Here is a 21,577-nt window from a genome sequence, read left to right as displayed (position 1 = left end):
ACATGGGTGCACCATTTGCTTTATATATTAACTCTTCATATCAAAGTGTAATAATTTAACATTTATTTATTTATTTATTCATTCATTCTGATGATTTCTCTCTCATAAAAAAAAGAAAAAAGAAAATTAAAATAGGAATATTTCTCTCAACCTACGTGGGATTTTGGGCTCTGGTGTACTCGTCCACTTTGCCTCCCCCCGCCCCCGCTTACCCGCTTTAGAATTCCCAAAACACCCCGTAATCGAAATAAAAACCCAGACCTCTTTCTGGACCCAGCTCTTTTCCTTTCCGGTGGCGTCGGTCGCTCTTCCCTTCCCCTTCGGCCCCCCTCCGTGTTCTTCTCTTCTTCTCCTCCGCCGGGGATTCCACTCCTCTGCTTTGTCGCTGCAGCTTCGGATCGGTTCCTCCGTCGTCTCCATCCATGACTATGATGACTCCTCCGCCGCTCGATGTACGTGTCTCCTCCTAATCCCTATCGCCTGTAATGCCTCTTTTGATTCCTTGACCTAGATTGCCCACGGATTTTGCCGCTCGATCTCTTACTCGCTCTGCCTCTTCCGCACTTCTCTGTTATTCTCTTGCGATTTCTCGTGCGCCCCCTAGGGTTTTCTGCCGGGTTTGGGCACAAGCAGTCGTTTCGATCGGTATCTATCGTCCCGATAGGTTACGGTTTTTCTGGATCTGAGGTGTACTTTGTGCTTCTTTTTCTTACTCGCAGCAGGAGGACGACGAGATGCTGGTACCCCACCAGGAGTTTGCCGATGGAGCGCAACCCATGGAAGGTAAGCGTATAACCTCGATTTGACGAATCGAGTTCTTGCTGGATCGGAGTTTCTAGGTTTCGTGCGTGATTTTTGTCTAAAAGTTGCAGCTTTACATCATCAGTGATTTGATCTGAATGTTTTTTGGTAACTGATTTCTGATCTGAACCCTTCTCGTACTGTTTCTTTTCGGCATCAGTAGTGGCTCAAACTGAAACTGTCAGTACTGCTGAGAATCAGCAGTTGGAGGATCCTCCCACATCCAGGTTCACTTGGACGATCGAGAATTTCTCTCGGCTCAACATCAAGAAACATTACTCGGATGTCTTCATTGTTGGAGGCTACAAATGGTAAGAAGATTTCTTTGCTGGACGTCCATGCCCAAGACATTGTCAGAACGAGCAAAAATCTAACTAGTACATGCTGGTTGTGGCAGGCGCGTGTTGATTTTTCCAAAGGGGAACAACGTAGACCACTTGTCTATGTATCTAGATGTTGCTGATTCTGCAAACCTGCCTTATGGATGGAGTAGATATGCCCAATTCAGTCTGGCTGTCATAAATCAAATCCACAACAAGTATACCATAAGAAAAGGTATAACTTTTTCTGACCTTATGGTTCCATTTAAGCTTGGTCTTCTCTTAACTAGGACCAGCTGTTCCTTTTTCCTTCATATTCTTTAACTGTTAACTGATGATCGGATCATGGGAATAAGTATTTGCCATTCTGATAATGTTATTTGTTGTGTGTTTTTTTGGCATATACATTTGTGGACTCATCCTAGGCAACTCTTCCATGTAGAAGGCAGAAGTTGTTGTTCTTTTTTTGTCGTATGTGTGTTTTGTTGGGTTGGGGTGGAGCACTTGGTTCCATTTTCAAAATGATCTTCCTTTTAGGTTCTTTTGGTTTACTTAACATGTTATTTAGACAGTTAAGAAAATGGTTGGAAGCATTCTTACGGGTATATATTTAGACTCATTTGTTTTTTACATTTGTAATATTTGTCGGGTTGCCGCATGGGACAATATTTATTTAATCTTGTAAGTAATAAATACTCACGCAGTACACCTTCCTTCTTTAATGCTTTATGCGGAGGCTTAACATCTGATATGCAGTTTCTGCCTTAAACATCAACCTAAATTGGTCTCTGATGTGGATATTAATGTGATTTCCCTCTTAAAAGGCTTGCGTTTTGATGCCTAATATTGTCAGAAAAGTTTGTGTTTTTTGAGATGCAGTGACCCAACGACATCTTTAGTATCACTTTCATTATGTTGGCTACTTCTTTTAGTTGTTCTATATTCCAGCAGGATTTGGATTGCGAAAACGAACCAGGATCAACTATGCTTTCTTTTAGTAGTTTATTAGTGGCAGCTACAGAAAATAATTATTCTCTGTTTTATTGATTTCAAGATAATTTTTTTTAATCTCATCCTTCTTTATTTCATGTTCTTCATTTTTTTTTATCACAGAGACCCAACATCAATTTAATGCACGGGAGAGTGATTGGGGTTTCACATCTTTTATGCCTCTAAGTGAACTTTATGACCCGAGTAGAGGATATCTTGTTAATGATACCCTTATAGTTGAAGCTGAGGTTGCTGTCCGCAAGATGGTTGATTACTGGACATATGACTCAAAAAAGGAAACAGGTTATGTTGGTCTTAAGAACCAAGGAGCTACGTGCTATATGAATTCTCTTCTCCAGACATTATATCATATTCCCTACTTCAGGAAGGTGTGAATTTATTATCTTTCTCTGCTTGCTGCTTGAATTGTTTTATATGGAGGGTAATGATTCCGACCTTGCTATGTTCTTCAGGCTGTGTATCACATGCCTACAACTGAGAACGACATGCCATCCGGAAGCATTCCTTTGGCCCTGCAGAGCCTTTTCTATAAACTTCAATACAGCGACAGTAGTGTTGCTACAAAAGAGTTGACCAAATCTTTTGGATGGGACACATATGATTCTTTCATGCAGCATGATGTTCAAGAACTCAATAGGGTTCTCTGTGAGAAATTGGAAGATAAGATGAAGGTTTGACATATGTTCTAGATAATTGCTTGTTAATGATAGTTCGTATAGCTAATTGTGCACTTTTGTGTCTCAGGGAACTGTTGTGGAAGGAACAATTCAAAAATTATTTGAAGGCCACCACATGAATTACATAGAGTGCATTAACGTTGACTATAAATCTAGCAGGAAGGAGTCATTTTATGGTAATGAACTGTGATATGTTATACTAACCAACATCTTATTTCAAAGTGCATGTTCTGCTACTTGTTTATTAATGGTTGGGTGTATTCTCTAGATCTTCAACTTGATGTGAAAGGTTGCCGTGATGTCTATGCATCGTTTGATAAGTATGTTGAAGTTGAACGTCTTGAAGGAGATAATAAGTATCATGCGGAGCAATATGGCTTACAGGTTAGTTGGTCCTTGTAAATTTGTTTTGGAGTTTGAATTTTGCTAACAATTTGATGAACATCTTTTGTTAAATTGTTTATTAGCTGAAGTACTTTTTTTTCTTTTTCTTTTTAAAAAATGTGTAGTGGAGTTGAGCAGCTAAAGTTTTGGTTACATGATATTGCATCCTTTTGGTTTCTCGATATTAACTATATTATTTCCCATGAGGAAGAGTTTGTTCCTTGCTATTTTTTTGATAGCATTTATTTAAGGTTATTACTATTATTCAGCTTACGTCATATAGTTTTTTAATGCAAGATGTTATTGACTTGTTATTCATTAATTTTTCATGCAACAATATTGCATGTTTTTGTTCCTTTAGTTACTTCTTTATAAGCATGTCTGTCACTCCATGAATTAAAACTCTAAAGGATGCCTTTGACATGAATTCATTTTGGCCTAGAGAATATAATCTGAGGAGAAAGTAGCATGATAATAGTATGTATGACAATCTTCTGTTCACACCCATTTATCTATGCAATCATAGGGCATTAGGAGATCGTATTGTTAAAGGATGTAAAATGAAATGATGGAATCAGGCACATTCATCTGTTCAATTTTGACGAGATAACAAGGCAATGGAAGATACCATATTGTTGCTCTTATCCTAAAATGAAGATCATATTACTCTGGCATAATATATTTTTCTCCTCTTTAAACTGCTTTTCTCTGAAGTAACTTGTTGCAGGAATTACATGATTTCATTGTTGTGATTCATTTTTTAGGAGTTGTTTAATGCTAAATCTGTTACTCCTTTCTCTGTCAGGATGCTAAGAAGGGTGTTCTCTTCATTGATTTTCCCCCTGTTTTGCAACTTCAGCTGAAACGCTTTGAATATGATTTCATGCGGGACACCATGGTTAAGGTCAGTGAATGGTCTTAACTCTCCCTTTTTGATGCCTCTTTTGCTTTGCTGTGAATTATCGTTAGGAGATCATGTCCAATTAAATGTTAGGGCCTGTTGGATAGCCTAAATTTCTCTAGAATTTAGAGGAATTTGGCTTTCCTTAGGAAATTCTAAAAGGATATGAATTTTTCCCTAAGTGGGTATTTGAATGAAAATTTTGGAGGAAATTTTTTTTAGGAAACACCCTTATTTTAAGGAAAAAAAGATTCTGCCTTCACCTCATTTTTTTTCCTACACCCTCTCCCTCACTCTCTTCTCTCACACTCTCTCTTCCCCATCCCTCCTTTCTTTCCTACCACCACTCTTCTTCTCCACCTACCATCACCACCATATTCTCTATCTCGTCTGTCCACTATCACCACCACATCTACCACCTCCTCTTTCCACCAGCACCACCACCTCCTATTTCTCCTCTTCCTCCCATCTCTCTCTTTCTAATTTTCTTTTCCTAAAAAATTCCCTTGACTATCCAAACAAGATAAATTAAATCAATCCTAAGGAAAATTTTCATATAGGATCTTATAATTTCACTTTTCAATTCCTACATTTGGAATTTCCAATGGAAAATATTGCCTACTTACACAAACAGGCCCTTACTACTTGGGAAAGCTATTTGATATTAAAGGATAAGTTGACTACTTCAATATTGCTTACTCTTAATATTGATGTTTTATGAATCCTGCTCTGGACATATTTTAAGTTCATGAGTTTGGTGTTAGAGTCCAAGAGTATGACAGGATAACGCATACAAGAGATAGTCTCTACTTATTCTATCAGTGGATGGCTGGTCTCGAAAAATTGTGTAAATAACTGCAAGGGACATAAGTTCTATATTTTCTAGATGAGGCTTGGGGTGTATTGCCTAATGCCCAGAGAAATGCCTCCATTATAAGTCCTCTATGTTGATTGTGATGTGCCAAACTGGAGTTAAATACAGCTTGGCAACAGAGCTATTTAAGTCTGGATGACAGTACCTGGGCTATAGAGTATGGAGGTGTATTACTGAAAATTCACCTGATAATCAGACTCTGTTTAAGCCCTACATGGGTTATTTACTACATATGTCAATTGTTCAAGTTACCTAGATCTTGGTTTGCCAGAGTGGGATTTCCTTGGTGCTTAGGCTGATGTGCATGTAAATATTGGACAAAAAAAATATTTTAGCTGCTCATCTTGATTAGTTTTTTTTTCTTTTACTTTGTCAATTTATGTATTTCCCATAGATCTGCAAGTAAGTGTTGGCAATAATATATTGGTGCAGATAAATGACCGCTATGAGTTCCCTCTACAACTTGATCTTGATAGAGACAATGGAAAATATCTTTCTCCAGATGCAGATAGAAGAGTTCGCAACCTTTATACTCTGCACAGGTAATTCTATCAGATTTTGTTGGTTTATCATTAAACCTTTTAGTTTTGACTGGCTTCACAACCTACGCATGCCTTTTATTTTACTTTTGACTTAATGGATATAGAATATTACAGCCTAAAAGACTTGTGATTCAGGCAATCCAATCTTCCGAGTACAGTACCCTCCCAATGAAGTCTTGAACTAAACTGCCTATAACTTTGAATATTTTGTTCTTTATTTTTCATTAGCATTATTTTGTGGAATTTAATGCTGTTTGATATATTATAGGCCCTGACTTGTCTCAATTTGTAAATCATAACTGTATCTGCTCTGGAAGTAGAAAATTTGAATTGTTTGATGTCACATTAACATGGGATCTTTTTCAATATTTTTGTTACATTGTTATGCAGCTTGCTTATGCTATCCAAATGCTTCTGTCATATTTTTATACCTATTAACGTTCTTTAATGCATCATGCAGCGTGCTTGTTCACAGTGGCGGGGTGCATGGTGGGCATTACTATGCTTTTATACGACCAACTCTTTCTGATCAGTGGTATGCAGTTTGTGCAAGGTCTTATCATTTTAATTCATTTAAAGCTTTTATATGGTTGCTAGTGCTCAGCAGTCAAGTGGAAAAGACTCCTTATATATATATATATGTACTGAAAAATAAATAAGTGCATCTATTGAAATAGCTTTATGCAATATTTATTAGAAATTTTTATGCCTATACATATATGTTTAGTGCTGGTGGATCTTTCCTTTTCAGGTTTAAATTTGATGATGAGCGGGTAACAAAGGAGGATATAAAGAGGGCACTAGAGGAGCAGTATGGTGGTGAAGAAGAGGTGATGTATTTTTCTAAGCGATTATTATTTCAAGAAATCCTTTGCGTGCTTCTTGTAGCATAGTCACTCTACTTTTATTTTTCTTTCCTGCCTAAACAGTTACCTCAGATAAACCCCGGCTTCAATAATACTCCATTTAAATTCACAAAATATTCAAACGCCTACATGCTTGTCTATATTCGTGAGAGTGACAAGGAAAAGATAATATGTAATGTGGACGAGAAGGATATTGCTGAGCACCTAAGGGTAAGGCTGTTGTACTGTCCATTGAAATTTGATAAATAGTAAATATTTATTTATTTATTTATTAATTATAGCTAATGTAGTTGCATATTGTGCGCAAAATTTGTGATTTTTAGGTAAGGTTGAAGAAAGAACAAGAAGAAAAAGAACACAAGAAGAAGGAAAAAGCTGAGGCTCACCTTTACACAATAATAAAGGTACGTCATAATGATTCTAATTTATCTATCTTTTAAATAGTTTGCCGTTGTGATGTTCATACAGGCTAAAGTTTTCATCTTCATCTAGGTTGCTCGAGATGAGGATTTGAAAGAACAGATTGGAAGAGATATATATTTTGACTTGGTGGACCATGACAAAGTTCGTAACTTTCGGATTCAGAAACAATTGCCCTTTAGTGTATTCAAGGTAACTGTTTCTCATATATCTGCTATGCTGACTATCATTTCATTACAAGGACATAAAAGACATCACTTACATGTTCTGTTTATGATATTTATAATTCATACTAAATTTTTAACAGGAGGAGGTGGCCAAAGAATTTGGAGTCCCTGTTCAATTTCAGCGCTTCTGGTTGTGGGCTAAGCGGCAAAACCATACATACCGTCCTAACAGGCCGTTGAGTCCACAGGAAGAAGCACAATCTGTAAGTGATATTATATTATGGTCTTCTCTTTATATTGATTAGAAAAGGGTATATGATGCTACATTTAGCAAGTTGTGATATCATGAGGTTTTAGGTAGAAGTACAAATTCTCCTTTTCTAGATTTTTTTTAAAAAAAATTCTCTATTACCTTCTATCTTTTTTTTTTTTGTAGTTGTAAATTTTTTACACTTTATATCTTGATTTTATGAGTCTTCATCAAGTATGTGAAACAACTACCTTGGAGATTAATTGTTGATGTTGCTTATTTAGTGGGTACATAATATGCTTTTATTGGATTCTACTAGGTTTTCCCAATTTTTATATTTAAATTGACCGGTAGTATCTAGTGTGTTGGAAGCAGCGGTGAAAACGGATTGGATAGTGGTAAAATCATATCCGTATCCATATTTTTTCTTTCAGTACAGATCCGAATATGGATAGTGAACATATAGTAAACTTAAATACAATATCCACTAAATACAACTATGGAAATGAATTGAATATCAGACGTATCTATATTCATTTTCTAAATCTATATGAACTAGTGATTACATTACTGAATTCCATAGACAATCAATAAATATATACAAAAACTAGATTAGAAATTTACATAAATGTCGTAAAAGTTTTTTTATATTACTATGTTTATGATATTTTAAACTAAATGATATGCAGATTTTAGTTCACTTATTATTCATCCCATATTAGTATCTGCATAGACTATTTGAATACAAATATGAATTTGGATAACAAGATGGATAGGAAAATCTCAACTCATATTCGGCAAAATTCATATACGGAACCGGATCTGGCCAGATTTTATGTGACCCATTTTCACCCCTATTTAGAATGATAATAATCTTTTACTTTTCCATGAAAATTTTGGTGGATATTCATGAATGATGGCACAAAGATCCCCAAATAAAAGTTGCATTTCCTTGCTGCATCTTCCCATTAATAAAAATTCTAAGAAGTATGTCATATCTTGTTATTTTAAGATTTTTAGTTCCATTCTGTTCTTACATATTGTCTCATTTTGGGCTTATACTTGTTTGATGATAGATATTCCACTATTAGTTTTGTGTGCCATTTATTTAGTTTCCATGGTCAGCATTATGATGTTTGACTGCCAAAAACTTTAAACTTCTTATATCCTTCTGATATCTTTTGCTTCTGGAATTATTTGCATTTTTCAATAGGATATTGAGGTGCTTCTTGGAAACTTTTCTTGTTTTTTTGTTTTTGTTTCAATTAGTTTCTAGAAACCTTGTTTGCATATGCACTAAGGAAATTGATGAGCTTATTAACCCAGTAGTTTCCCTTAGGTTTTATTATGGCTTCTATTAGGTCTATCTTGCATGTGTATGCACGTACCTTCTTGTTTGTATGTTTCCATTTTCTTTTTTTATCTATTTACAAGTGAGCTTATGGATTCTGCTGGTTCTGTATAGGTTGGACAGCTAAGAGAGGTATCAAATAAGGCACATAATGCTGAACTTAAGCTATTTTTGGAAGTCGAGCTTGGACAGGTAGTGACAATATTCATAAATAATATGGTTTTCTTCCTAATTTTCTATCTTGATTTTTCTGTACACTGTTTGTCACTTCTTCCATGTGGTAATTATTTCATTCAATTTTTTATTATTCAGGATTTACATCCTCTTCTGCCTCCTGCTAAAACAAAGGAAGATATACTGCTCTTTTTCAAGCTATATGACCCTGAGAAAGAAGAGCTTCGGTATTTCATTTTCTTAAGCATAGTTTACTTGCAGTCTCTTAAATTTTGCCTCATATCTGGCGCTTTTATAAATCTAGATATGTGGGGAGGCTCTTTGTCAAGTCAACCGGAAAGCCAGCAGAAATCCTGACAAAATTGAATGAAATGGCTGGGTTTTCTCCAATTGAAGAAATTGAACTATATGAGGTCAGTGTTAGATTCAGTTAATTTAATTTCTTAAAAAACATTTATTCATGTGTAGAATTTGACATTAAATGAAAAATGACCAGTTGCTTATTTCTCACATGTATTAAGTACTAACTGATAGATTCCTCGTAGTGTTTCAGTTTCTTTACTTTCTCGTATACCTAGACATTTCATACTGCATTCAAAAGAGGCTGGTGCTGCTACTTTGATTTGTTAGTTTACCTATTCTTTTGTATCATGAGTCTTCTGAGCTTTTCTCTCTAACAATGTGCAGGAAATTAAGTTTGAGCCAAGTGTTATGTGCGAGCACATTGACAAGAAACTTACTTTTCGGTCTAGCCAGGTTTATAGACCTTGTTGAATTCAATCATGATGATATATTATAGATAATTCGTGCAAATAATTGTTCAGTTTATCTGACTTTCTATTTTCTATAGCTCGAAGATGGTGACATCATCTGTTATCAGAAATCTCCTATTCTAGAAAATGATGATCGAATCCGCTATCCTGATGTTCCATCATTTTTGGAGTACGTTCATAATCGACAGGTACATTTGAATGAATTATTCTACGCCATTCTTCCTTGAATCACCTAGTTCCTTATTGTGGCCTTCATTTTCACTTCAGTTCTATATACTCATAGTGGAGTTATTCCAGTACTTGTTTTTTTTTGTTTTCTTTTCTTAATGTGGAAGTATTATGCAAAAGTACTTCCAAACATATTTTCATAACGGTCTTCAATCACGATCAACCTGTGCTGTTGTTTTCCTACAAATATCTTTTTTCTCATACTCTCTGATGTTAGATTGTCACAACTCATGAGTCAACTATGTATCCTTCATTAGTCAATATCATTATTTTTTAGTCTAGTTGAACCTTATCTTCACAGGGAACTTGCTTATTTAAATTGTTCTCTCTTTGATGTGACAGGTTGTGCATTTTCGATCTTTAGAAAAGCCAAAGGAGGATGATTTTTCATTAGAACTGTAAGCATCTGAAACAAGTTTACAGTCTGTCAAATTAATGATATATTTGCTGTTTTCAAATATTAACATTATATCCTTTTTTTTATGCTTATGGCTTTCCTATGCCCTTAAGGTCGAAGCTTCATACTTATGATGATGTAGTAGAAAGAGTTGCTCGTCAACTTGGTCTAGATGATCCATCAAAAATTCGGCTTACATCTCACAACTGCTATTCACAGCAACCTAAACCTCAACCCATCAAGTACCGAGGTGTAGAGCACCTAGCTGACATGTTAGTCCACTACAATCAGGTTGATCATCCTTTCCTCTGTTGTGGATAATGAACTTTTGATTTGTAAATGAGGGATATAGACTTTAATGGCTTTATCTGTAACAGACTTCTGATATACTGTATTACGAAGTGCTGGATATTCCTCTGCCAGAATTGCAAGGTTTAAAAACGCTAAAGGTTGCATTTCATCATGCTACAAAGGATGATGTAGGTTTATCTGCCATGTCTTTCTTGCACATTGCTGGTTAAATTTAATTTTACGGACCTTCGATAATCAACTTTTGTTTATTTGTCAGGTTGTAATTCATAGTATTAGGCTTCCCAAAAATAGCACAGTCGGTGATGTAATTAATGACCTGAAAACAAAGGTAAGAATGACAACTGTTGCTCGATTTGTTTCCAGTTCATTTTGTTCCTGCAATATCGGGTATATTTTCAGTCTTTTAGCTAGTATAATTCCTATTATGTCAATGCTTAAATTTTCCACCATCTGCATTTCTTTTTTCTTCTGAATAGGTTGAACTGTCTTATCCTAATGCTGAACTCCGGTTGCTTGAGGTCTTTTATCACAAGATATATAAGGTGCTGTTACAGCCTGGACTCTCTGATGCTTAGATGTTTGAGCTTTGTTGAAAGCATTTACATTCATTTTTAGCAACATTGTGTTTCTTCCTTGCAGATCTTTCCACCTCATGAGAAGATAGAAAATATTAATGATCAGTACTGGACTCTGCGTGCAGAGGAGGTATGTCGTAAGTCACTCATCTAAAGTTTTTGGTCAACCAGTTGCTTCCTTTTAGAGAAGAACTCACTATATAGTTTCTATTTTCTGGACAATCTTTCATACCTTAAGCTAAACTTACTTTCTCTTCTCATACAGTTTATGTATAATTATACATATCTTTTGCTAAGTATTTGTGTATCCTGATTGCAACAGATTCCAGAAGAAGAGAAGAACCTTGGTCCCCACGATCGCCTAATTCATGTTTATCATTTCATGAAAGATCCTAACCAAAACCAGATGGTAAATAGAAATCAGAAAGTTCTCTTTCTGTTCTGTTTTGCATTGTTAAATGGCAGAAGAAAGCAAATTAGTTTTTTATACTGGAAATTCTGCTGCCAATAGATGTACTTGACTTTTCTTTGGCCAGTTTACTAGGGTTACTAGTCTCGTGAAAATCCATCTTTTATTCTTTTTCTTTCTTTTGTAACAATCACATCTTCACCTTCCGCCTGATCCATGGCCCATCTGTTTCCACCCAGGTTTATTAATAGTCATGAAGTTGGTAGTTCTGATGTTGCTTGCACTGATACATTTAATGTTGTGTATGCATGACATAGGAATTGACATTTTAATCTTTAATCCTAGCAGCAGGTTCAGAACTTTGGAGAACCTTTCTTTTTGGTAATTCGTGAAGGCGAGACATTGGCTGAGGTGAAAGTACGAATCCAGAAAAAGCTTCAGGTTCCTGATGAGGAATTTGCAAAGGTACTTCCATTTCTTTTTCTTTTTTTCTTCCTCTGTACTCTAATTGGGGCATTCAGGAAATTCTTCTGTCAAGTTCTTTTTAGCTCCTTTGGTCTAGGCTGACGATGTGAATTTAGATTGCTGTAGTATATTTTTGCTGCTGAGTAAGGAAAGTAAAGGCATGGTTTATAGCTATTTTGTAGGAAGTATGGATACTTTCATATACCCTAGCCTTATTTGTATTTGATGATATACAGTTTACATATATACATATCTTTTGTAGGAAGTGAAGGCTTGTTTTTTCCCTGTTAAATGCTTGGCCTTAACTTCTTTTGTCTTGTAAGAAATCTTGCCTAAGATGCAGAATATACACTGACTTTCATAATGATTGTTTGACCAGTGGAAGTTTGCATTTTTGTCAATGAATCGCCCTGATTACCTCCAGGATTCTGATATTGTGTCAAGTCGTTTTCAGGCATGTGTTTCTATTCATTTCCATTTTCTCACTTGTCCCTTGCTACAGTTATATTCATTTTTCATCTTTTTCTTATACTAAACCAGAGAAGAGATGTCTATGGAGCGTGGGAGCAGTACCTTGGATTAGAGCATTCGGATACTACTCCAAAAAGGGCCTACACAGCAAATCAGGTAATTGCCAGCTTGTTATATGATTCTTGTGACGGAGGGAGTACTGATTATGGTCCACGAATTGATGAAACCTTTTATTGATCTGAATTCTTGCCCAAAGGACGAAAAACTGCCTTTCTCTCAGCAATTGGCTTACATTGTTTTGCTTACTGCAGACTATTGAAACTGTTGCACACTAAGTAAAAGAGAATCTCTCATTATCTCTTACTGTGAGTTGGTTTCCTTGTTTTGTGTGCAGAATCGTCACACCTTTGAAAAGCCTGTGAAAATCTACAATTGAAAGTTCAGCACTCCCTCCCTCTTCCTGTGCCTTTTCCTTTAGCAGATATAGAGGCATAGGGTAGCACCAACACAACAGGAGAGGATGAGTTTACGGCAGCTGCTGAAATGGGAGGTTTCCTGCTCTAGTGCTTAACTGATGCTTCCTCTCGGTGTAACTTATTCCAATGCTGGTTGAGGGGAGGGCTTTTGGAGTTCATCATCATGCCTTCTAGCGATGATACGTATTGGTTTTCTTGAGTCCTTTCTTACAAAGGCCCCCATTAGGATAGAGGTTGTTTTTATTTCCAGTGTAATTTAGTACATAAAGAAGATTTTGAAAGAGGGCATGTATACAGGATATAGTTGGTTCTGACTCTGTTTATTCTCGCCTTGTTATTTGTCTCCCTGTTTCTTAGGTCAAATGGGGGTTGTATAATGGGATAATCTTATAATGGGTGTCAATGGTTTTAAGTTTCACCAGCTACTTTGTAAAAGAAACCACTGCCGGGTCGGATTGAGTTCCAACAGTTGGCCTGCATAGGCCTTAATCTGATTGTTGTTTATGATAAATCAATGCTATTTACCCTCAATTTCTTGATGTTTTTGCTTCTTCGATTAAAACTGATGTGGAACTGAAATATTTCGGTGTGGCGTACTTAAAATTCAAATTTTACTTCCATGTTAAAGAAATAGAAGATACAGAGCAAAACCGAAAGCAAAATTTTGGTGTTGCTACATGGTGCTTTTATCAGTTCTCTTTACTTGTCTAACTAGCTTATGGTTCATCTAATGCTCTGCATTCTTTTTCGAGCAAGTTTGCGTTTTAATCGGAAATGTCAGTCTTAGTACGGGGGAAGAAGAATGAGTTTTTGACCAAAATATTAAGACAGTGAAAAATATTCGTCAAAATACAATAATGTTTATATTATTTTCTAAACTAGTTCTTTCTTCTCCTTTATGTAAATTGCTTTCTTCTGAAAGTAATTTATATAGAAATAATGGTGAAAAAAAAAATGTTCTCTAAAACACCAATTTTTTCTAACGGCCTTTTTTTTTTAATTTCAATCCCTTGAACTTTCTTTTTTTTGAATATATAATAACAACTAAGCTTTTCTTTTAGTATGTAACTCCTAACGAAATGAGTCTACTGAAATATTTTTAATAGTTCATATCTAAAAAAATTAAAAAAAAAAGATTCTTTTGATCTTTCAATTTTTTAGAATAATGAGAATTATTAGTAAGTAGTCTATAAATCTTATTTATCCAATAGATTTCTATACATATTATGAAATGAAATGAAAGAGAATTATAACCTAAGTAAAGAAAAGAAAGCAAGCCCATTTGCCGGGTAGACATTTTGATCATGAAACACATGCAAACCGTCCAACCGTCACGTACATGAACAGGCATATTGACGTGGGAGGTTTTAAAACGTTCAAATCGCGGGTGTTTCGGTATTAACGACGACGCGTATTCTCCTTCCCCGTAGCGCCTCGTGCAACCTCCACCACCCCACCCCCTCCCTCCTCTTTTCTCTTCTCTTCTCTTCTCTTCTCTTCGAAACCTACGCCGTCTATCCATCCACCCTTCCGAAATTGAGGAAAATACTAATAAATAGCTCTATATTGTAATTAATGAATTTCTATTTGTACGTTTATTGCATTAAATACCAAATCAAGATGTTCGTAACAGACTGGCTGGAGTCGGGGGCGGTCAGCGGTGGAGGAAAACTTGATTTTTTTTCCCATTTATTTTTATTTATTTGTATTTTGTTATCATCTCCTCCTCCTCCGCTGCTAGGGTTTCGAAAATTTCGAACCCCTCCTCCCGCCTCGATCACCAAAAAAGATAATTCCTCGCTGTCAATTCTCCCCTCCCTCTTTCCTTCCTTATCTCTCGCCCCCTCTCGATCTCCAAAGGGCGAGAATCGCTGCGGAAGAGGAAGAGGAGGAGGAGGAGGAGGAGACGGCAGAGCCAAGAGGTGGATCGAAGTGTGGAAGCAAAGGGTTGTTCGATAATTCTCCTTCTCCTTCTCTCTTGGATTCTCCCGAGCGATCCATGGATCCCGGCGAAGAACCCCCTCCTCTCCCGCTCTCTCTGCGGCGCACGTGCTCCTGCTCCTGCCTCTGTTGCGGCGCTCCTTCCTCCGCATGGCGCCGCTCCCTGAAGAGAAAGCTGCACAAGGAGCACGTGGACGATGATGACGATGACGTCGATGAGGAAGACGAGGAAGAAGAGAGGCGAATCGAGCCCGCGTCGTCGGTGGCCACGTCAGCCGTCGAAGGCGTGGCTCGGGTGGAGATCGAGAACGAGGCGGCTGCCCTTCGTGAGGCCCTGGGCAGCCACCAGCAGTCAATGCAGGACCTCTACACCGAGCTGGAGGCGGAGCGCAATGCGGCCGCCACCGCCGCCAGCGAAGCCATGTCGATGATCCTCCGCCTCCAGCGCGAAAAGGCGGAGGCTTTGATGGACGCCCGCCAATTCAAACGCTTCGCGGAGGAGAAGATGGCCCACGACCAGCAGGAGATCGCCACTCTCGAAGACCTCCTCTTCAAGCGCGAGCAGGCTATCCAATCCCTCTCCTGCGAGGTTCAGGCTTACAAGTACCGCCTCCTCAGCTACGGAATTGTCGACTCCAACAATCCTAATCCACCATCCGAGCCCCAGACTCCCGAGGCAGGCGCCGGCAATGTCAACCAAAGCTTCGACCCACCGGCCTTCAACTACCCTCCGTTAAGGTGTGTCATTCCGCCGGGCGATGCGGATTCCATGGATGACACCGCAGACAAGTACCCATTCGGGGAGACCCCGCGAGAACACTTCCAGAAGCTGGAGCAGCGCATCTATCAGCTTGAGAGGAAACCCAGCAGCAGCCGCTTCAGCAACGCCGTGGAGAAGGGGGTTGTCGGCCAGTCCCCACGCCGTCCAAGGCATCTGAGGAAGTTCTCCACCGATAGCTATGGCTCTGGCTCCGGTCATTTCCTGTTTCGGGGAGATCCAGTAATGGAATACAATAAGGGAGATGAATCCCCGGTGACATTGGACCGTGCATCTGATGGTGGCCGAAGGGATGACCTGAGCGATAGGGTGTACACAATCGACGCCGTGCATGGGGTGACTGTCGGGATGTGCGACGACTATGCAAGCACGCCTAGGGAGTCTGGAAGCAAGTGTGATGCAGGCAGAGTCGATGAGGAAGAGATAAAGAAGCTGTACATGAGGTTGCAAGTGCTTGAGGCTGATAGAGAGTCCATGAGGCAGGCCATCATTTCTATGGGCACGGATAAAGCACAGATGGTGTTGCTGAAGGAGATTGCGCAGCAACTATGTAAGGAGGTTGCACCTGAAAAGAAAGTTGTGAAAAGGGCATCTTTTATCAAGAAATTCCCTGCAATGTCTGTGATGAAGGTAATTTCTTTGGTACTGACGCTTGTTCCACCATCTCGTTTAGATTACTAGGCTAGAAAGTGCGTTCACGATGAAAAAAAAATGCATAATGGGTAATTCATGTCCTTTATTCTTTTTCTGTAAGCTATGCTTCTTTTAACCTCTAGTAAATATCAGAGGATATGAACAGTTGATTTGTTGTCAACCACAGATTTCTTTTTGATAAAAAAATTTAAGCATCAAGAGAGTTGTGGAAGTATTTGTTTGACATGCAAATAACAAGTGTTACTTTCAGTTGCAGAGAAACTGAATTTAAAACAGAACTTTGGTGAAACTCTTTAATCTCTCTTTTGATTGAATGCTAAGAAAGTAAGAAAGCAAATTTAAACAAATTGCAATTCAAGTTTTCTGAATAATTTCCAAATGGAAACGCTCATTGGTAAATCACAATGTAAGTTAATCGCCTATTTCAAGTAGCATATGTATGGTAGCGTCATTGAATTACGATGTTAGTTGTAGTAGGTGGTCTAATGAGTTGATTACACTAGATGGATCTATAGCCTGTAAAAGGATTTGAGAAGTCTGGAAGCTCATTTCTGTGACTTGTGCATTCCAAGGACTAACTTTTTTGTTAAATGGTAACCAGTATAGGATCAGAGTGTCTTAGATATGCATTAAAAAAATTGTACAACTAATCTCAATTCCTTGATTTTATTAGTTTATTGCTTATTGACCTTATTGACCTTATTTTGTTACACTTAAGACAAACTCAGATTATCAAGCTTGTTTTGTATGTGCAATTACAAAACAGTATAATTGACTAGGCAATTACTCCATCTCATAATGTTGATATGTGTTAACATTGATTGATAATTCTTCCCTCTGTGTGAAGTCTGATATATACTATGTTTGGATCTTTCTTGTCTGTCAGTATCTAGGAGTCTCAACTTTATCGTAGGCAGATGATGACTTCCTCCTATCGTTGCTAGGTTTTCTGATTGATTCGCTACTAGCATTTGAACTGTTGAGCTTTTGTGAATTTAGATTGTTAATTTTGTTATATGCAATCTCTTTAGGATATATTAATTGCTATTTGTGAAAGATGTCTGGTAGTAATCCGGGTATCCCCAGGTATCTCAGCCATGATAACATATTATACCCTACTACTATATAGAAACTGCTTATTTCACTCAGTTTCAGCATTCTCTATGATCATTTAGAATTTCCTCCATCAAGTGTACATCATCTAGCAGTTATGTTATTTGCCTATATCTATCTATGTGTGCCTCTTGTAAACCTAATCCGACCCATGCTTTGAGCCCTACCATAGATCAGCTTGCCAATTTTCACAGTGCTAGCCCAATTAAAACTACGGGAAATGGTTTGGGTTCTCCTGAAGTGATATTTCCTTAGTATGTATATCAAATGTTTGCCTTAATTCTTCCTCTTTTTTTTTGCCTTTTCTTCTCAGTGGATCGCTTCAGTTGTTTTATGGAGAAAGAAGTCATCTCGAATCAAGTAAGTGTTGCATCTTGGCCAGTCGGTTGCATTTTTGTGTTGTTATTTCAATTTTCAGGGGCTCAATGAAATATCTCAAATGTTGCTTTGAACAGGTATCCTATTGGGCTATCAGGCAACAATGTTGGCTTATTGCTGATTCTAGACAAGTCTACCTGTGCAAGGCATCGGAGATTTCTCACAAGAACATAATAGGGGATGGATGATAATGATGATGATTCAACCATAAGGTGCCAAAAGAGCTTCCTCTTCAACAATTATTTGGGATCTAAAGTTGGTGTTCCTTTACATTTCCGATGGAAGAAATTGTTGCATCCTTGTGTGGATTCTCTTGCAGCATCGGAGTTGAAAGTTGGAAATATCATTGTTCTTGTATTTTATGTTTTCCTCTGCGACCCCTCTTAAAATATTCTTTGTATTGCCATCTAATAAAAGATGTCCACGTACAAGGCAACTGAATTGGGTCATTGCTTGGTCTTTTTTGTTTTTATTTTTGTTTTTCTATAAGCGGAGAAGATTGATCTTCACTCTCCGGTTGTGAAGCAATTGTCGTGATTTGCCTTGGCGGAAATCGCAACCACGATCGTTTCTTTTATCGTTAATGAAGTTTTAAGGAACCTGTTAAGCTCGGTCGTATCAAAACTACATTTCTTCCGCTATGTCAGCAGTGTCATTGTTAGTTGGGATAGTGTCTTCTTGGCCTCGACATGGCGCCTCCTCTAGGTACTATTTTTTACTAAGCTTAATCGGCCGAATAAACCACAAATTTGCTTTAGATAGCGGGCCAATTTCAGGAACTCTAGGCCCAGCCCATTTAAGGCAATCCCTCTTGCAACCCTAATAAACTACGATACAAATAAATCCATACAAATCAAAACCTCGTCTCCGGCATCCTTCGAGATAGCAGATGCCGAGCGCTTTCCACAGTCTCATCTCTCCCATTCCCACCAAAAGGAAGCAGAAGAAGAAGAAGAAGAAGAAGCAGCAGCAGCAGCAGATTAACATTAACAAGAAGAAGAGAGCAATCGCCGGATCCAAACATGGATCATCTCCCACAACCCAATCTGTAGCACGCGTCGATGGACTGCAGCGAGGCGAGTACGATGAATTCGAAGAAGAAGAAGAAGAATTAGGGTTTAAACTCAAATCGTCGCCCTCTTCGGGGAATCACTTCATCCAACCCCTCGGCAACCTCCTCCTCCTAGACCCCTCTTCCAATATCCGCGACCCTGGCCTCGGCACCCTTCGTGTCCTCTCCGACGAGCTCCTCCTCGACGTCCTCGCCCTCCTCCGCGCGAGGGATTTGGGTGTCCTCTCCCTAGTGAGCAAATCCTTGTACGTCTTCTCCAGCCACGAGCCTCTTTGGCGAAATCTCGTCCTTGACGAATTTAAAGGCGACTTCTTTTTCACCGAGTCTTGGAGATCCACCTACATTTCCGCCGCTAAGCTTCTATGTAACCCTTTCCGTTCGGTTTCGGTGCCTTTCGTCCTCAACATCAGGAACTTCTACTCGGACTACCTCTTCCAGAGCTGGCTCTGCGCCAATATGGAGATGAAGCCCGAGTGGCTCCAGCGGGACAACATCCAGAGAAGGCGTGGGATCTCGATCGACGACTTCGTGACTTGTTTCGAGGAGCCCAACAAGCCGGTGCTGCTCGAGGGCTGCCTGGATAGCTGGCCGGCCATGCACAAGTGGAGCAGCGAGCACCTGCTCCGGGTTTGCGGTGACGTCCAGTTTTCCGTGGGGCCTGTTCAGATGACGGTCGAGCGATACTTCCAGTACGCCGACGCCACTAAGGAGGAACGGCCGCTCTACCTCTTCGACTCCAAGTTTGCGGAGAAGGTGCCCGAGCTGGATTCTGACTACGAAGTTCCCATATACTTCAGGGAGGATCTCTTTTCGGTTCTAGGCAACGAGAGGCCCGACTATCGGTGGATCATCATTGGGCCGGCTGGGTCAGGCTCGTCCTTCCATGTCGACCCAAATTCTACATCTGCCTGGAATGCGGTGATCAAGGGATCGAAGAAGTGGGTGATGTTTCCACCAGAGGTTGTTCCGCCTGGGGTCCACCCGAGTCCTGATGGGGCTGAGGTTGCCTGCCCTGTATCCATCATGGAATGGTTCATGAACTTCTATGGAGCATGTAGGACATCGAAAACGAGACCTATAGAATGTGTGTGCATGGCAGGCGAGGTGGTCTTTGTGCCCAATGGGTGGTGGCATTTGGTGATCAATCTCGAGGACTCCATTGCTATTACCCAGAACTATGTGAGCAGGTGAGTTTTTCTATACTTGCTGTATTGACTACTTCTAAAGTTATGTTGTTGCCTAGTGAAAATGAAAATGATCGATAGAACTTTCTATCTGTTATTCTGATGTATATTATTAACAGATAGAGTAAACTTCCACATTTTCCTTGTTCCACGGAACGAGGTGCAACTTTGCTGTACTATGCACCTATGTCTTTCTTTGGCACTTATGCGGTGTTTATATCTTCTCCAAAAGTCAGGACCTTTTCTGTATATTCAAATTGAGATTACATCTTACATTATTCATATATTGCAATCTACGGGAACATATGGTAAAATGCTGTCCTTATCTAAACGGAACCGTTAAATCATTTTTCCCTTGGTCGTGTTAATCTTGCAACCAATCTCTTGTGCAATATGTGGTATCGCTGCGTCTTGAAGAAGACGAACCAGCATTATTATCCTGTTAACTAATTTTGAAGAAGAATTTTGTGAATGCTGTCTTACTTAAGCATCTGTTTCATTCTCGCATTATAGGTTAGTTGGTTCAAAATCATACTGTTTTCTAGTGTATCTTAGCATGGTGAATTCCATCTTAAGGTTGCTTTAAATCTTGATATATATATATATATATGTGTGTGTGTGTGTGTGCGCGCGCGCATCAGTGAGCCTGACTATGTCATGCAGTCGACTAGTACTGCATCTATTTTCCTTGAATTGTGTGACATAATTTGTATAAGAGACATTTATGGACTGCATGTACTACATCCATTTTCCTTGCGTGTGCAACATGATTTGTATAAGAGATATTTGTGGACTGCATGTACTACATCCATTTTACTTTAATTGTGCAACATAGTTTGTATGAGAGATATTCATGGACTGCATGTACTACATCCATTTTCCTTGAACTGTGCGATACAGTTTGTATAGGAGATATTTATCACTACATGTATATCTCGACTTAAGTATGAGTGACTCTTCCATGTTGATTAACTAGCATTGGGTTGTTGTGCTGATTACAGTTTTCAATGCTTTCTCTTATAGGAGCAACTTATTGAATGTTTTGGATTTCCTCGGTAGACCTAATGCAAGTGAGCTTGTCTCTGGTACTGAAGATAGGGTCAACCTATATGAGAAATTCAGGAGTGCCATTGATGCTGCTTTTCCGAGAACAATTAATCAGCTGGAATTTGAAGCCCGGCAGAAGATGTCCCAGAAGAAAAGGCTGACTTTCTGGGAATCTGTCACTGATGCCAACACTGGAGGATTCAAGTTTTCTTTTGGAGACAGTTAACAGCTGAGATGTGAAGGAAGTCGAACTCTTCCGAAATCTTCTTTAACATCTTCTTTTTACTAAGTTCCACAGGAATGTGATTCTTCTCATGTATGAACCAGCATATTAGTAAGAAAAGAATTTCTCATCTGTTAGTTCTCATCTCTCAGAGATATTTGATGTTCTGATACATAGTGACACAAAGGTTTAGCCGACTGTGTTGCATTTTGATGGCTTCAAACTAAAAATTACCATCACTATTTTGTAGCAGATAATAGATGCTATTTTGTACCAATAGCTTTTATAATTGCAACGTTCCATTAGTCTTTATTAGCAGTAAGTTTTTATTGAAACCATTGAG

The 21,577-nt window shown here is 38.6% G+C and overlaps 3 protein-coding genes across 4 annotated transcripts; all 3 read left to right on the top strand.

Annotated features, from left to right (window-relative positions):
• The first annotated feature begins 210 nt into the window (after positions 1–210).
• Positions 211–13,383, top strand: LOC140791100 (ubiquitin C-terminal hydrolase 12). 2 transcript variants are annotated; one of them, XM_073141499.1, is made up of 32 exons: positions 211–452; positions 720–783; positions 962–1,112; positions 1,199–1,356; positions 2,235–2,500; positions 2,585–2,803; positions 2,877–2,985; positions 3,078–3,193; positions 3,999–4,097; positions 5,401–5,510; positions 5,971–6,045; positions 6,262–6,340; positions 6,440–6,586; positions 6,700–6,780; positions 6,869–6,988; positions 7,104–7,226; positions 8,679–8,756; positions 8,877–8,965; positions 9,043–9,151; positions 9,426–9,494; positions 9,589–9,699; positions 10,082–10,137; positions 10,250–10,427; positions 10,514–10,615; positions 10,705–10,776; positions 10,925–10,990; positions 11,088–11,153; positions 11,346–11,432; positions 11,781–11,897; positions 12,277–12,351; positions 12,438–12,524; positions 12,763–13,383. In XM_073141499.1, exons 1-32 carry the CDS (start codon positions 423–425, stop codon positions 12,802–12,804), a joined length of 3,351 nt encoding a protein of 1,116 aa, XP_072997600.1. In that variant the 5' UTR covers positions 211–422; the 3' UTR covers positions 12,805–13,383. The 2 variants fall into 2 exon arrangements, with proteins under 2 accessions (XP_072997600.1, XP_072997609.1); XM_073141508.1 differs by having other exon boundaries at positions 242–452; positions 965–1,112.
• Positions 13,384–14,317: 934 nt separating this feature from the next.
• On the top strand, positions 14,318–18,144 carry LOC140786541 (myosin-binding protein 7). Its single transcript, XM_073135040.1, has 3 exons — positions 14,318–16,193; positions 17,644–17,690; positions 17,786–18,144. Exons 1-3 carry the CDS (start codon positions 14,844–14,846, stop codon positions 17,880–17,882), a joined length of 1,494 nt encoding a protein of 497 aa, XP_072991141.1. The 5' UTR covers positions 14,318–14,843; the 3' UTR covers positions 17,883–18,144.
• A 327-nt stretch (positions 18,145–18,471) lies between these two features.
• LOC140786531 (arginine-specific demethylase JMJ22) lies at positions 18,472–21,371 on the top strand. Its single transcript, XM_073135028.1, has 2 exons — positions 18,472–19,967; positions 20,988–21,371. Exons 1-2 carry the CDS (start codon positions 18,598–18,600, stop codon positions 21,235–21,237), a joined length of 1,620 nt encoding a protein of 539 aa, XP_072991129.1. The 5' UTR covers positions 18,472–18,597; the 3' UTR covers positions 21,238–21,371.
• The last annotated feature ends 206 nt before the right edge of the window (positions 21,372–21,577 follow it).

Source organism: Typha latifolia, chromosome 1, assembly GCF_019914945.1.
Source record: "Typha latifolia isolate L0001 chromosome 1, TyphaL0001v2, whole genome shotgun sequence".
In the NCBI taxonomy this organism is placed as follows: domain Eukaryota; kingdom Viridiplantae; phylum Streptophyta; class Magnoliopsida; order Poales; family Typhaceae; genus Typha; species Typha latifolia.
The sequence above is the reverse complement of the archived record's forward strand: the minus strand, read 5'-3'. Positions and strand labels throughout refer to the sequence as shown.

Excerpts from the sequence above, each read along its gene's own strand:
- LOC140791100 (XM_073141499.1), top strand. The coding sequence starts at position 423 with ATGACTATGATGACTCCTCCGCCGCTCGAT. Across the intron at positions 8,757-8,876 it reads TGGAAGTCGAGCTTGGACAG|GATTTACATCCTCTTCTGCC; the intron begins GTAGTGACAATA and ends TTTATTATTCAG. Across the intron at positions 10,428-10,513 it reads TGTTAGTCCACTACAATCAG|ACTTCTGATATACTGTATTA; the intron begins GTTGATCATCCT and ends TATCTGTAACAG.
- LOC140786541 (XM_073135040.1), top strand. The coding sequence starts at position 14,844 with ATGGATCCCGGCGAAGAACCCCCTCCTCTCCCGCTCTCTCTGCGGCGC. Across the intron at positions 16,194-17,643 it reads CTGCAATGTCTGTGATGAAG|TGGATCGCTTCAGTTGTTTT; the intron begins GTAATTTCTTTG and ends TTTTCTTCTCAG. Across the intron at positions 17,691-17,785 it reads AAGAAGTCATCTCGAATCAA|GTATCCTATTGGGCTATCAG; the intron begins GTAAGTGTTGCA and ends TGCTTTGAACAG.
- LOC140786531 (XM_073135028.1), top strand. The coding sequence starts at position 18,598 with ATGCCGAGCGCTTTCCACAGTCTCATCTCTCCCATTCCCACCAAAAGG. Across the intron at positions 19,968-20,987 it reads ACCCAGAACTATGTGAGCAG|GAGCAACTTATTGAATGTTT; the intron begins GTGAGTTTTTCT and ends TTTCTCTTATAG.